Here is a 13,675-nt window from a genome sequence, read left to right as displayed (position 1 = left end):
CAAATTAAATCGTCATTTATGTCCACATTGGTGGTCTCAATTTGCAACGCCCTGCCTGCCCAACCCTAGTGCTCAAGGCACGTCACTGATGTAAACATACAAAGTATTGTGCTCTACATACCAACCAAGAGTTAAATGTAAGGCTAAAGTGAACCATGAAACCAGAATCTAACAAGGAAAAAGCACAAAACACAGGAACAATCGAACATTTTGTCTTGATTGGAGTTTATAAAACGTATGCATTAATAATAAGAAAAAGAAATCAATTGTTACATTGAAACCAAATCTTGAAGCATGCTATTAGTTTTGATTGATTTAAAGCAATCAAAGCTTTGGCGAGGCTATAGTTTGGTTGAGAACAAAATAATCTGTCTAGACAGAAACTTTTGCAATTATTCGATAGGTCACATTAAAAAAAGAAAATATTGATGCAGTCAAACAATTAGCATTTTGCATTATTACCAATAATATGTGTTCAGTAAATAGTCATCTATAGTATAAAGATAAAACAATACTGCACAACAGAAAACACCTGAACTTTTGTCGACTACAGGAACAGTTAGAGTAAGTCATGCTCAAGAAAACCTCACCATACGTTTCAGCATAATTAGTGTGTATGTGGAATAATGTTGGGAGCAGGCACTGTATATGCAGCAGGCATTACAAGTGATTCACACACCCAAACAAACAAGCAGTGCCACTGTATAGAGAGAGGATATCGAGCACATTCATATATAGGCGCTACAAGTGAGCCATACGGACACCAGCTGTGGGTAATCCTTGCTGAATTAATGTGAAGCTTTGGTGATCCACTCACAAAAAACCTGTATAAACCTCTAACTTGCTTTCCTACCATCGTGTATTGGCAGAGACCCTCAGACATAAGAGGCCTACCTTTCATAATAAAAGCAACACTGTGATTTTTTTTCCTTTGTCATTTTTATATATTTATTTTGTATTCGTTTCTCAACGTTTTGTCCTTCCACCGCTTTAGAGAAGTTAAATCCTTCGAAGGAAAAAACATCTCCTGCTCTCACTCTCTGGTGCATATTTAGTATTTCACTCCACAGATCTAGAAACCAGCACACGTGTGATTACAGTATATACTGTACAGTACAAATCCAACACTTGAAAAACATTTTACAAAATACCACATCTTGTACATATAGAAAACTAAACTGTGAACAAATCCATGCTTATCAACACAACACACGCGCACACACAAACACACACACACACACACAAAATCCACTGTATCCATCCTCCACACGCACAAAGTAAGGCTTTAGGGTTTCATACTAATATTAGTGTCATGTTCATGCCATGCAGCTAATGCTCATTGCAACACTAGTGCACGGGTCTCCTCGTGAGAGACATTTAATACATTTACATGCACACAATAATTTTTTCTTTCCCCAGTGCCGTGGCTGAGGGAAAGGCCTGGTTGCATACATTGATTAATAAGTTCTGCTCACGTTAATATATTTTTATTGGACAGAGACCAGAAACTTTCAGCTCTCTTAAAAGAGAAAAAGTGGCAGCTTCTGGGTTTAGTTCTGCTCTGATGTTTTCCCTCAGGGAAGCAGAAGCGGACTCCCCCGACTAAAGAACAGTGTACATTGAGAGGTAATATTTTTCCTACTCTTGCCTCAATTTTCCTGCTGGTTTTCTAGTTTTCTGCTCCTCCTTTTAAAAAAAAAAAAAATTAATAAAGAACACATGTTAGTACATATGTGATTAAAGTAACAGCTGAAAATCTGGCTGTTATTTTATTATCATTATTATTATTATTATTATGTTTTTTCAGACCTTTTGAGATCCTATCTTATTGTTTGGTGAGAGTGGTGTATTGTGCAACTGAGGAACAGAGCTTATGTTGCTCGGTTGCATAATAATCAACGCAGGTGCCCGGTCTGGACGAGGCATGTCTTTGGGATGCAGTGAGAATGTTCGCCAGGCAGCAGCAACACAATGTGTGAAATGAATTGAATAACAAATATGGTAATTATGTTCTCAAATATGTTCAAAAGGTGGTTTTGAATTAGGTTTCCAGAGGTTTCTTAACTATAATTATGATTGTTGCTATTATGTCCTGAACACAAGCTGATTATTCAGTGATTATTTCAAAGATGCTGAACAGCTTTGATCAGTTGGAGGATGGAAAATCTAATTCTTTTAAGACTTGGTCTTATTTGACTGTGCGGACTGACAAATCTCAGAAAGGCATTGATGAAAACTAGTTCAAACATGGTGGAGGGATGTCTGTAAACATGTCACCTCAGTGTGAACTTCTGGGCACTGCAGACACCAATGTGTCACATGCACTGTGGATTTATCCTCGTTCTGGATCCGTCATTCACGCTATTAGTCAGATCATAATTGTATTCCGATGCACATGCTAATGTGGTTCTTGTTGCGTTTGTCCCTCACTACCTCCCCATGCAGTGGGAGGTGGATCAAAGGGTCTCTTACACATCAGGATCTATTTCAAAGCCAGAACTGACTCACAAAAACATCTATGTGGCCGTTGCACGCTGCTTCTGATGTGCGATCACAGAATGTCCCGATGCACATTTCTTTCAAGATACAATAACCCAACCATAGTGATCGAGACGTATGTGGTGTGGATGAGGAGGGACGGAGACAGTCTGATGTACAGCTGGTGTCCAGTCTTTGAATCCGGCTTTGGAAGTTAGCAGAGAAATGCATCCAGGAAAAGAGGAGACCTTTCATCTGTGAGGTCTATCAGCTATCGTCCTGCTTGGTTTAATTAATGTTGATTAATGGGTGAAGGTTCCAACTAAACCGTGACCTTCATTAATCTTTTCCCTTGCCCACTTATGTCAGACGAAGGATTTTCTTTTCAGCGCTTAGGGATTGAGATGGAATGGGATTGAAGAAACCACCAAACAAGAAAAGCAATCACTTATGAGTTTCAATCTGTATCCTCATGGTTTTTGCATTTTCAGATATTCTTGATGATCCATTTTAAATCCTGGACAGCAGCTTCGTCAGAAGAACCTCTCGTTCCCCCAGCAGTGTGTCCCTCTTCAGACTGGTGCCCTTGTTCACTACCTTGAATTTCACCGAAAGGTTCTTCACCTGAATGGAGCTTATGGAGTCAAAGAAGAAGTCCTCATTGAAGGTTGGGTTGCGGCTGTTCTTGATGATATTGCTCCTCTGTTTCTGTAGCTTGCCAGGATTCAGGTAGATGGACACACAGCAGTTGATGCTCTTGATGTCAAAGTGCTTGTCGTAAAGACTCTCCGCTGTCAGGACCCGGATTAGCAGACGGGAGGTGCTGGAGTCGTAGTTCGCGCTGATCCTCATGGTCCCGCCTTTGTGCAGGTTGATGGTGTGCTCTCTTTGGAGGCCGTGCTCAGACACCCCAGCGCCGCCTTGCAGGGAGGAGACATGGAGCCGCCGCTGGATGTTGGGGCTCGGTTCTGCAGAGCTGCACTCATCGGTGGAAAGCGAGCTGTGGCGCGCAAACGTCCGCTTGACCTTGACCACTTTAGCCTGCGTCTCATGTGTGAAGATCTTGAGTAAGGATGCAGAGCGTGAGAGCAGAGGTGAGCTAAAGGGGGACGACTCTGCTGAGGAGCAGGTGTCGCTTTCTCCTCCACTGAAGTACCTGTAAGGGTTCATATGAGAGGTGTTGAAGTCTGCCGGGTTCAGATGGTTTCCTGTCTCACCCTTGCCCGTGCTCTTCCTCTGAGTGTTGGGGGAGGTTATGGGACTTGTGAGCTCGCAGTGAAACAGTGACTCCTTACGGCGGGTGTGGGGGCTTTCCTTCAGGGTGGCAAAGCCATAGGACGTGTGGGTCTTGGGCACATAAGGCAGAGACATTGCTGTCTGCGACTGAGGGTCTGCATTAGTGTCCCCGGCCACGACATCGTCTGCACTCTCTATCTGGATGATGTGACGGTTTGCTGCTCTCAGCAAGTTCCTCGTGTCTCCTGCGATCTTAGAAAGACGTGGACTCCTTGGGCTGCTGGTCTTCTTCCCAATAGCAATGGACTGCTCGGACTTGGGCGGCTGCAGAACCTCTTTGGGCTTCACATTCAGGAGCTCAGGCTCGGGAGGGCAATTCACCAGCTTTGGAGGAATAAAAAAGTCTGGGATTTTATCTGGAGTGAGGACATTGCTGTAGGTTACACCTTTCCTGTCTGCGCTCTCCGCCTGTCGCAGCACACCAGTCTCCACCGAGCCTCGGATCTTATCCAGAACCCACATGGTGTGTGCAAACAGTGAGGATGTGCAGTGTGGACACAGTTAGGTGTGTCTGCAAAAATTAACACACACGGTGAGAGAGTGAGTTAGTGATCAGAAGAGACGACAAATGTTTGCTGCAGCATTGAGACACAGTGATAAATCAGAGGAATGTGACTGAAGCAATGATGAACACTAGTGTTTATCTTTTAAGTGGAAATAAAAACTCCCAAGAATATATACGTGTTTAAAAAAAAAAAAAAAGCGTTTCATTAACTGAAATTTTTTTGCACCCGTCAAACAAGAAAATGTGAAACATCAATCACATAATTTTAAAAAAACAAACTGTTTTTGAGTCTGTGCATTTTATTAAATTTATCCCCAATAATATGTATATAATAATGTATTATAGACAATAGCTATTTATCATCTTAGTGGCTCACCTTGTAAATACACGTATCTATCTTTCTTTTTCTTTTATTTTTTATTTTTCTGTATCTTGCACCAAGAGAATTATCTGTTTATTTTGTTGTACCTTCTTTATATATAGTGAAAATAATACAAACATTCTATTCTGTTGCTTTGAGGGATCAGAGGAGCTTATGGGGATTTTTAAAAGTCAGACTGAAATGGAAGATCAACATTTACATTGTACAGCCCATTCAAAAGCAAAGGAATTCAATAATGACATTTTGCAGAGAGAAAAAAAAAGCACTTTAATATTTTATCATACTGGGAAGTTGTTTAAAAAATAATCTAGTGTCCAAAAACCAACAAATAAATAGTTTTTTTTTCTTCAGATCATTTTATTTTATTTTATTTTATTTTTTAAGTGTAACTCATTGAGAAACTTGGTGTAATTTACCCCAATATAAGCTCTTCGGGTGCGAGGATTTTTCCTCCGTTTACGCACGGCAACAGGTGCCTCCAAACCCGCTCAGATTTGAAGCAGTAGAAGAAAACAGTGAGGAAAAAATGCTCTGATTCACAGGAAAAACAACCCAGACTCACAGACAGTGTTGGAAAGGACGTGTTCCTCTCTGTGCTCCGTCTCTCCTCCGTGCGCACCGCGGCGCAGCGCTGCGTCCTCAGAGATCTCCGCTCCGTGCGCCAGTCTGTGCGCTTTATAGGAGCCTCTGAGCTGCAGCCGACCAATGAGATCAGACACAGCGGCTCACAGACTGGTCAACACGAGACACAGACAGATGAGCCCTGCACATCTGACTTCTACCAATGTTGAGATGGAAGACTATAGAGATGGGCAACTTTTATCCTTTTTACATAATTCATGAGCTTTTAGTGATTTCTAAAGCGTTCTTTTAACAACTGTATTTTTGTTTTATTTTATTCATTGTTCAAATGCATAAAAGAAGACAATGACTCATGAATGCAAACTAAACAGTGCAAATAATATTATCTTTACATTTAACCAATAGACTTCTTTATTGTCCGTTTTTGGCTGTTTTCTGGCTTTGTTATGTTCTTTCAGTAATTGTAAGATATGAAACAATGTGCAGTTTGATTTAAGTGTGATTGAACATTCATTAACAGTTGTTTTTTTTGTTTGTTTTTTTTTGTGTTTTTTTTGTTGGTATATTAGCATCGCATTCAGAGGCTGAATAAATGCTGTACTCCTCCATATGTCAGTGAGAAATGCCACAATGTGTAATTATATGAACTTCTGACGCCAAAATATGTACTTTGGTTAACAATGTTTGGAAAATTATGATTTAAGGTTAGGGTTACATTTAATCATGAGCTGTAAATAACATTTTTTTTTAATCTGAATAGATAAACTATAACTGAGATTTATTCTCGAACCATTTCTTTTTGTCAAAGTCAAGATTTTGTCATCTCCTGCTTTTTATTGTCTGCCTTTCTCTCCAAAAACGGACCAGTCCGACTGTTTTTAGCTTCCCCTCAATGTTTCCAGAACTACTTTGGACTCGGAGGCAGTTGTTGGATAGTTGTCGGTGCTGTTTTCTAGTTTCTAGAAGGCGTGAGTTATAAATCAGATTTAATCTGGTCCAAATTTAGGATGAAACACCTTTTTTTGCAGGAACGGAGATATTCAGAGTAGATTATTTCCACCTGAAAGGTCAAATTTAACCCCCCTTCCTGTTTGTTATTGTCGTCTGTCTATCTGCAGGTTTAAACTGTCTCGTTGGTTTCCCTGGAAACTTTGCTATGGCAACAAATACATCTGTCTAAAATAGAAAGGGCCCCACTGACATCATTGATCTGCAGGACAAAAAGCACTTTACTTTTCAAATCGCCAGCTTTGGTTTTCAGTCTCATGCCGGGAAACGTGTTGAGTTGTAACGGAGCTGCCAAAGTCTCAGGAAGTCACAGCACTGCAATTATTACACATGAGACTGAAAAGTACAGATTCTATTTCTAAATATAACAGAGACCCCGAATTATGAACACTGGAGTTATAAACAGTACAGCAAACTTAGTAAAGTTCAGGTTAAAAAGACTGGTGAGTGGTTAGCATGGTGGAGACGGATTGTGTGTGAGATGTGATTCAGGGGAGGGACTGTTGCTGATTAATCACAGGTGTAGCACACTTTAATGTTTTAAACATAATATATGTACCATGATCTGCGATGGACTGGCGCCCTATCCAGGGTGTACCCCCGTCTCGCCCCCAACGACCCTGAAAAACACGATAAGCGGGTCTGACAATGGATGGATGGATGATTTACCATGACGCAATGGGCACTAATCATTATCATTGGTCCATCTGCTACAAAATGTTGGTTTTTTTGTTATTTTGCATTTAAAAACAAGTTAGGAAATATAATATAAATTAAAACATTTCACAAAGAAACTTTAGCTTTCCTTTTTCAATGTAACCCATTCCTTCTATATGTGGCTCTGTGACAAATCCTTCTCCAACCAATTTCTAACTAACTTAATCCCAGGCTGCAGCTCTCACAGAGTAATTGTTGTGGATTGTGTTGCTTCACTCGTCACAGATAATTGGAAGGACAAAAAACATGCAGCAGCTGCCTCTCACCTCGCAATATCTGAGTCTGCATCAGAAACATGTCTGAAATTACTGGAAAACATGGATACTTGACAATTACCAGCCAGGAATCTGAAATGATCTGTTTTATGCTGCTCAGAGTGATTAGTAGAGTCGTTCAGTTGCACTTATTCCCGTTTTTTGAGTTTCTGTGACCAAAAAACTGGGATGAGTGGACTTGTTTTTTAGACTCGGCTACATCAAACGACGTCGCAGCACAATGGAGGAGCGAATTTCTTTGGATCAAGGACCATTTTGTGTGGAGTTGGCATTTTATCTTGCTTACTTTCATTATGATTTCCCATTCAAACATAATCTCAGTTTACACCAAATGTATTATATTTGATTATATGGTCATTTAGAAAGTAATTTTGCATATATTTCATTTTTACCACGTGGAAACAATTTTCTGTGTAAATTATTTTAACTCTGGGTGGGGGAAGAAACCATAATCCTAGAAACTGATTGATTAATACAATCGGAAATTTAATATTGTAATCTCTTTAATTTGCTAATTTTAAGATTACGAACTTAAGGCACACCGCAGAGTTGACCAATATGAGTTATTTTAAATGATTCCTCAGGCCAATATACAGCGCTTGACAGTATCAATGCTCTGAGCAGGGTTTCCCTCTTGAAATACCAACTACGTAAGTTTGGAGAAGACGGACCGTCTTTGGCCAGGTCATGTGACCTGGAGAATACCTGGAGAACGTATCACGTGACCGCAGGCTCGGATATACTCATTGGACTAAGGCTTATGCTAGTATTTTTCCACTTGTTTGATTCCTGGCTATGGCAGAGGCAAGCAAAAGTTTAAAACTGCTTCTGAGGAGGCTAAAAAGACCCGGCGCCGGACATCCTCCCGCATACGCCAGGTCGCCCGTCCACCCCAACCACCATGCCAACCCCCGGTGAAGGGGGCCGACGACGGCGGCAAGGTCAGGGAGTGGGGGGGGCACCACCAATGCGGCAAGGAAGGTCGAGCGGCGGGGAGAAGAGGGCGGCAGCGGCAGCTCCTCCTCCAGCCACGGCGCTAGCCCAGCCCTGCTTCGCAACCCAGCCAGACCGACCCAGCCCTGAGAGCCAATCCTTATCCCGAAGTTACAGGTCATCTACTGTCTGCATACACAATCAAAAGACAAGGGAGGCTGGCCCGACTGACTGTTGATTTTTGCGACAGTGCTGCGGCAGTTGACGTGAAAGTTACAGGTCTAGCGCCCCTAGTGGCCAAAAGTTACACAGTGTGCCTTTAAAGAACCTACTTTGTTTAATGAAAATCTAACGACAATATAAAGGTAAAAGTAAAAAGAAATGGGTATGAATTATCTTACTTTATTTCTTTCTCGGTGTCCTTCCTCAGTCGAAAACTATATGTTATTATACTTGGAGTCTCTATGGCATGTGTGTCAAGCGCATGGCCAAATCCGGTCATTTGAAGCATCCAATTCGGCCGGCAGGAAAAAGTAAAAATTACAGAGAAAACATGAATCATTGTTTAGATAAATTCTTACAAAATCCTTCAATTTTCCTCAAATAGAAATTGGTCACAATATGTAGGACATATAAAGTGAAGATCTCGTTGGGACTGATATCTATAACTTATTGCTTGGATATTGTTGGTTTCTTACATATTTTGTATTTTATGTATACGTAGAAGTACAAACTGGGGCACAATAATGTTGAAATTACTCATTTTCCTCCATAAAATATGTGGCCCACTTGAGATAAAACTGCTCCGTATTTGGCCCCTGAACTGAAATGAGCTTGACACCCCTGTTCTATGGTATGCGGAAAGGAGTGTGTGTTCACCACAAATCAATCAAAGGTATTTAGAATAATTTATTATCCATATTTTGTAACCATGATCATTGAAGACTTATCACTAGATTAGTTTTGAACAGTAAATCCTTCAGGAAACCTATGACCAGATTGTTTTTCCTACATTATTTATTGCAAAGCAACAAGTCACGTATAATTTTTAGGTACAAGTACAAGAAATTGTAGTTTTAAATCAGTTAATTTACACTCAAACCATTTCAAAAGTATACCAAAGGACTTACCGTAGTTGTTGGTAAATTTCAGTGTTCTAAAAGATATGTGGTCACACACTCCGACGCGAGGTGTCGGTGATGTTTACTGTATCTTGTACAGACTTATCAATGCCTGTTTGCACATGTGGATGCAAGCATCCACTGAGGATTTCAGCAAAACCATCAACCAAGACTGTATGGCACAAACTGCGTCAACCACCAGAGCGAGATGGAGATAATTACACGTCACGCCTCCAGATCCTCCCAGTTGTAGTCGTCAGATGTAATCAGCCGATGAAAAGAAGCACTTAGAAAACCGTACAGAGTGCAGATGGTCATTTCAAACTGGAGCCACAGATCATTCTGCGCTTGAGATGCTCGACCTCTGAGAAAATGTCTTTTTGAAGATTTTCATTTAAATTCAACTCTAGTCACCGTATTCTCCACAGACGGTAATAATAAAAATGGAAAGTGTTTGAAACCAGATGAAGTCAAGTGCTGCATCTGGAAAATCATCTGGTTGCGATTAAAGAAAAGAACTTTTGGTAAGAGGTAAAAACAGTTGGATTTTAGAGTTTAGAGAACAGCAGCAAACATTCCAAACATTCAGTATAAATGTTCAGAAAACAGTGAAAAAACCCACCACATGCTGACTAATACATTTATTTACCAGTTAAGCCACAGAAATGTCATGTTCTGCTTCATTAAACATGGATTCTACAATCCTGTTGTTATACTGGGTGAAATGGTCCAATTCTATCCAGAGGGTAAATACAGTATATTATATCTTTAGAAGAAAAAGAAAAAAAGAGTGAAACCGCTGTAGCAGCTGAAATTCAGTAAAAACCCTGACCCATCTCTGCCATCCAGTCCGAACGGAAATAACCAATCAGACGTCTTCATGCTTTGCTTAAGTATTCCTCTTGATTTAGGATTATATGTTAGTCTTATTTAGTATTTTTTGTGTCTTTTCACCCCAGAGATTACCTTTGACCGGCTCATTTAACATCATGCCCCGCCCTCTCACACAAACTTAAAACTAGCAAATTAATTTAGGTGTTTAACGGCAATTTTTTTTTTCCTTTGCTCTTGACAAGAAATATTTATATTTTATTGGTGTTTAAGTCATTTGGTCTTCATTCAAATTCATGAAAAAGCAATGATGAGGAGAAACAGAAGAGAGAATGAGAATAAAGGAAGATTAATTAACTTTAGCAGTGGATGAATTAAAAGTTTCCAGTAACACATATTCCGCTCTCCTTAATTTCACACCAGCCCCGTTTGGTCAGGATTTAAACCAAGCAGGGTCAGTTTCCTGCAGTACTTTGTATAATTTTAGGCGGCGTGAAAGCATTGAGTGTGAAATCCCACCAATAACCAATCGAACAATAAACCTGTTAAGGCAGGGGTGTCAAACTTAGTTCAGGGGACAAATACGGAGCGGCTTGATCTCAAGTGGGCCACAGATTTTATATAGAAAAATTAGTAATTTCAACATTATTGTGCCCTAGTTTGCACTTCTACGTATACATAAAATGTACAAAATATGTGAGAGATCGACAATATCCAAGCAATAAGTGACATATCAGTCGCAACAAGATCTCATACTTTCAATTTCCTAGATTTGTGACCAATATCTGTTTAATTGAGGGAACTATTATGTAATAATTTTAGGAAAATTTAAGGATTTTGTAAGAATTTTGACTTTTTTTCAACAGTTTAACATTAAAAATGACTGCAAGCATGCAATATATTATAGCACCGGAAAAACTATAAGGCTCTGCAAATGATGAATTTCATTCACACAATGAATTATGTTTTCTCTGCCATTTATACTTTCTCCTGCAGGCCGATGATCCAAAGGGCTGAATTTGGCCCCTGTGCCTTGAGTTTGACACGTGTTAAGGTATTGAAAAAAATGTCAGAAGTGGCCACCACTTTTTCTTAAAAAGTTTTGTACGAGTTTACTTGATGAAAAAGACATTGATATCATAGAAAACACTTGAATGTCTCAATGCCGTCTGTATAAACTCCACCCTCACTCTGGAATATCCTCTTCTATAAATAATGATCAATAAGCAGCTCTGAGAAAAGGTCAACATGTCTGTTCTGTTCTCATTTAGCGGCCAAGGCCTAATACCATCTCAAAATGTATCCCACACGGTAAGAAAACCAAAAAGAATCAAAAGTGCACATGCTGGTTGATGTGTGACTCAGTGTATGTGAACAAGCTGTACCAAAAACACCAGGACAAGTGAAGTGAGGGGCTGATAAATAGAAGGAGGTATGTAGTATTGGCTCAGCAGTGGGTCTGCTCGACCTCCAGCTTCACTTCCTCTACAACACTGTGTTCTTCTTCTGTGGTGGTCCAATTATAGTCAAAGCACACATGAATGGAGAGCATACACACACCATGAGCTTCTCTCACTGCTGCCATCTGTCTTTTATCCCACCTGACACACCACCTCTGTTGCCTTGGAGACGTCACATGCATTGACATATGGATCAGCCCCAAATCAATTAACAACTCTTCTGCCTCCTCTCATCCAACATTCCTTCATATCGCCTGCCCATCATCCAGCTCCTACTTGTCAGAATCATGCTCAAAGTACAAAAATACACGCAGCCGTCACTTAAAGTGAAGAGCAGGTACATCAGTAAAAGTCTAAGAAACAAGTACACACTTCAAAATGGTATCAAAAGAGGCAGGAAGCAAAATGTCTTGACAAGAAAAGTTTTTTAAAGAGAGGAAAGAGTGAAAGTTTGAATTTACTCCATTATCATAAGTATGATTGCAGACAATATTTTTAATCAGATAAAAACATAATGTAGGAGTACCCTAACCTTAAGAAATCACAGTAAGAATGATGCAAAAACACTTCGATGCATTCGTCTACGGGACTCCACATCCCACAATGCAGTGCACAAAACTTTTCTGACAATGGCATTAAGAGTGTCAACAGTGAAGACAAAAACAAACTTTTGAGCAGCAATTTCAACCTTTACATCTTTTTTCAAGCAAATGATCTTCAATTTATTGATCTGTGAGGCCTACACCATGTGTCTCCAGCAGCATGAATCATTCTAATTTAGTATCATTGCTAAAATGTGCATCAAAAGAAAGATTAGACTAGATTCAAGAACTCTGCCTGGACGTCCAATATCATCCATTTATTGTGATACTAACTTTTCAATGACTTGAGTAAACACATATTCCTCTATCAGAAGTGGGTCTGACACCAAACCTTGTGGAACTCCATCAATCATGACCTTATTCCGGAAGTGGCCTGAATAAAAGAAAGACATTTTCTGTTTTTTCTTCCTTTTTTTTTTTTAAATGTAGGAATACTTTTTGGGGAAACGAATCCTGTTTTTAATGAATGCATGAAATATTTGTTTGTTTTTATTTTATTTTAGCAGATTCGTCAGCAGCAAAGGAACAACCCTGAAAAAAAAAAAAAAAAAAAAAAAAATCAACACTAGAGACGTGCTTTTTCTGGTCTGCTGAACTGGCATTTGAATGGAACTCATGCAGGGCGAAAGGTCATACCTGTCACCACAGGAAACAAATTAGATGAACCGAGCAGAGAGACTGTTTATCTCTGCAGTGGGAGAATGAACAAGGCCAGGAGAATTCGATCAGAGGGGCAACCTCAACCTGGATTAAACTCTATAAATAGATATAAAATACCTGGTTGGATTTTTTTTTTTAATAGTTGTTATGGGATGAGTGGTTTTTATTTTCTACTGCCAGGCCACAGGCAGCCAGTGAGGAGCTGATTTTATCAGAAGGAAATAGGAAATAGATAAAGATGAACACACCTGAAGGCACACATGAACGCATCACAGAGTGCCAACATAAGTCTCCTGAAAGTAGAAATGAGTTCATGTGACGCTTTAATATGAAGTCTTGATCCAGAGAGCTTACTGACTCTGGATGTTTTTAAGGGAACTGAAATAATTCAATTATTTACATTCAGATAAAAAAAAACTACAAAAAGTTAATTTTGTCCTAGAACAACTAAAACCATCCATTAGCCCATTGTCCAGGTCCTTGGCAGGAAACAAGCTTGTGCTGCCCTCTAGTGGTGAGCAGATAAAACAGGTTTCCCTTTTTTCCACAGTAGAAAAAAATAAACAAGACATAATGTATTATCTAAATATTTCAAGAACATTACCTATATATTTGATTTGTTTTCAGTTATTGATAAATCCATTTGTAGCTTCATGCATGTGAACCAGACTCACAAACCATTCCAGCTACAAAGTCAATGCCCAATTCAAACAGGGAATGTACTGTATGAGTGTGAGTCAGTGTCTAACCATCTACAGTGAAGAACTGCCCTCAGTGGAAAAGTAAATAATATTTAGATTTCTTCATGGAAGGGGAACAATTGTC

General features: G+C 39.7%; 2 protein-coding genes across 4 annotated transcripts in view; both read right to left on the bottom strand.

Annotated features, from left to right (window-relative positions):
- Window positions 1-208: 208 nt before the first annotated feature.
- The window catches only part of LOC114461382 (C2 calcium-dependent domain-containing protein 4C), a 14,606-nt gene continuing 1,139 nt past the window's right edge, over window positions 209-13,675 (bottom strand). The window contains exons 1-3 of one of the 3 annotated variants that reach the window (XM_028443361.1): window positions 6,477-6,523; window positions 5,224-5,353; window positions 209-4,285 (exon numbers count right to left, since the gene is read on the bottom strand). In XM_028443361.1, the coding sequence (XP_028299162.1) occupies window positions 2,989-4,236 (1,248 nt within the window). In that variant the 5' untranslated portion in view covers window positions 4,237-4,285; window positions 5,224-5,353; window positions 6,477-6,523 and the 3' untranslated portion in view covers window positions 209-2,988. Of the gene's footprint in view, window positions 4,286-5,077; window positions 5,614-6,476; window positions 6,524-13,675 lie in introns of those variants that run through there. The other 2 variants (XM_028443363.1, XM_028443362.1) reach the window with 2 other exon arrangements.
- The window catches only part of cdc34a (cell division cycle 34 homolog (S. cerevisiae) a), a 24,389-nt gene continuing 16,414 nt past the window's right edge, over window positions 5,701-13,675 (bottom strand). Inside the window, exon 6 of the mRNA XM_028443364.1 lies at window positions 5,701-6,871. The gene's annotated coding sequence lies outside the window, so the exon portion shown is untranslated. The remainder of the gene's footprint in view (window positions 6,872-13,675) is intronic.

The sequence above is a fragment of the Gouania willdenowi genome, chromosome 4 (genome assembly GCF_900634775.1).
Source record: "Gouania willdenowi chromosome 4, fGouWil2.1, whole genome shotgun sequence".
NCBI lineage: Eukaryota > Metazoa > Chordata > Actinopteri > Blenniiformes > Gobiesocidae > Gouania > Gouania willdenowi.
This window is presented reverse-complemented; position numbering and strand designations above follow the sequence as displayed.